At 51.3% G+C, this 2,150-nt stretch overlaps 1 protein-coding gene across 1 annotated transcript in view; it reads left to right on the top strand.

The window, feature by feature from the left end:
- The window catches only part of NPC1 (Niemann-Pick disease, type C1), a 46,021-nt gene that overhangs the window by 37,648 nt on the left and 6,223 nt on the right, over positions 1–2,150 (top strand). Inside the window, exons 17-20 of the mRNA XM_010828987.1 lie at positions 2–88; positions 470–660; positions 1,205–1,320; positions 1,960–2,089. Of these exons, the coding sequence (XP_010827289.1) occupies positions 2–88; positions 470–660; positions 1,205–1,320; positions 1,960–2,089 (524 nt within the window). The remainder of the gene's footprint in view (position 1; positions 89–469; positions 661–1,204; positions 1,321–1,959; positions 2,090–2,150) is intronic.

Below are 2,150 nucleotides of genomic sequence, written 5' to 3'. Positions count from 1 at the left end.
TGCAGTATTTGTGGGTGTGCTGTCGTTCAGTATCGCAGTCCTGAACAAAGTAGAGATCGGATTGGATCAGTCTCTTTCAATGCCGGATGTAAGATGCTTTCTCTTTCATTCTAACTTGTTTGGCCCGCAGTGAATACATCTTCCCGAACACACACGGTCGTTTCGGCCTCTGCCGGCTTCTGAACACAGGTGCTGGCATGCTCTCCCACGTCACAGGGACTGCCCTGGGGCTCTGCCCACTAACCTGGGCCTTCTGAGTGCTCAGGCCTTGGGCGCCGCTACAGAATGTGAGCAGCCGGTCTTGACCTCATGAGGTGCCCTCCTAAGGGTGGGACCGACGGGAGAAGCCCCTGGGCCCAGGGTGGGGAGGGGTGCCGGCTGTGGAGGGACTCAGGAACCTGGGCTGGAGGCGTCTCGGCTGGCAGGATGTTCACGCCGTGTCCCGTCGTCCACGCTCTCTTCCTCTCAGGACTCCTACGTGACGGATTACTTCCAGTCCCTGAATCAGTACCTGCACGCAGGCCCACCTGTGTACTTCGTGCTGGAGGAGGGCCACGACTACGCGTCCACAAAGGGGCAGAACATGGTGTGTGGGGGCCTCGGCTGCAACAACGACTCGCTGGTGCAGCAGGTCTTCACGGCCGCCCAGCTGGACAGCTAGTGAGTACCCCAGCTGCGGACGGGCACCTGGGCCTCACGCCTCTCTCTAAAGACAGCTTTTCTGGAAAGTCTGTCTTGCAGAATGCAGGCTGAATCTAGCTTGACATGAGCAAAACCTCTCAAAGGGCTAATTAGACTTTTTTTGGTTTAAGCAACAACCATTTTATTTATTTTTTAACACCAAAACATTTTGTCTTAGGATGTAGTCAATTAACAATGTTGTGATGGATTCAGGAGAACAGTGAAGGGACTCAGCCATACGTGTACATGTATCCATTCTCCCCTAAAACCCCCTCCCATCCAGGCTGCCACATAACATTGAGCAGAGTTCCATGTGCTATCTTTGTTAGTTGTCCATTTTAAATATAGCAGGACCACCTTATATAAGGAAGTCTTTCCCATTAAGTACTAATGTGGTTTGTCTTCTGACTGGGTGGAATGAGAAGGTCTAGAAAAGGAAGTTCTGAATTTCAAGAAAAGAGACTGAAACTGGAGACTTCCTCCTCGTGGTGGCATCCGTAACCCTTTCTCTCCTGTTCTCTAGCACCCGGATAGGCTTTGCCCCGTCGTCCTGGATTGACGATTACTTTGACTGGGTCAAGCCTCAATCATCTTGCTGTCGCATCTACAACAGCACGGAGCAGTTCTGCAATGCGTCGGGTACTTGACCCTTCTAGATCTTTCCCTCTTTTCTGAAAAATTTTAAGCTTATTGTTTAAAGATCATTTGCATGTCCCCTCCACTTCCACCTGTTTTTATCGGCTATCGCTGGGTCTCATCCCCCTGTCCGTGTCCCCTTCCTCCGTCGTCCACTCTGGAGACACCCCATTGTCCCGTCTCCTGCCCGCCATGGGGCTGCAGGCTGAACCGGGTCAGGGGACTCTGGTTTTCAGGTTTCCTATCTTTTCCCAGTGATGCCGACGGCCTCCCTTGATTGCTATCTGGCTGTAGCTTGTCACGGGCCTGCTTTCTTTTGTTTACTATTGCCCTATGGTTTTATAAGACTGTTGAGGTTGTCCTAGAGTTTTCTTCATAAAAACATGGAAGCGCTGTGCTCTGGTAATAACATACTGAGGTTGTCCTTAAAGCAGGCAACCTGCTTCGGGGAAGGAAATTTGTACAGCCTATGTTAGGGGAAAATGGGACTTCCACTTCATTAGACTACAGAGATCACGTGTTTGAAGCTTTTGGATCAGCAGATTCAGGAGAAGAACTCCCGCCATTTCTTTATCATTATTTTAAAATGTTTTAATCTAGACACCTGTCCTTCTCACTTGGGTCCTCTACCTGTTTGCACAGTGGTCAACCCTACCTGTGTCCGCTGCCGGCCGCTGACTCCAGAGGGCAAGCAGAGACCTCAGGGCGCAGACTTCATGAGGTTCCTGCCCATGTTCCTCTCCGACAACCCGAACCCCAAGTGTGGCAAAGGGTAAGGGAGGCTGAGCCGTTCAACTGCACGCCAGAGTCCCCTGTCATGTACGCTGGGAAGC

Source organism: Bison bison, unplaced genomic scaffold (genome assembly GCF_000754665.1).
Source record: "Bison bison bison isolate TAMUID 2011002044 unplaced genomic scaffold, Bison_UMD1.0 scf7180017864498, whole genome shotgun sequence".
NCBI lineage: Eukaryota > Metazoa > Chordata > Mammalia > Artiodactyla > Bovidae > Bison > Bison bison.
The sequence above is the reverse complement of the archived record's forward strand: the minus strand, read 5'-3'. Positions and strand labels throughout refer to the sequence as shown.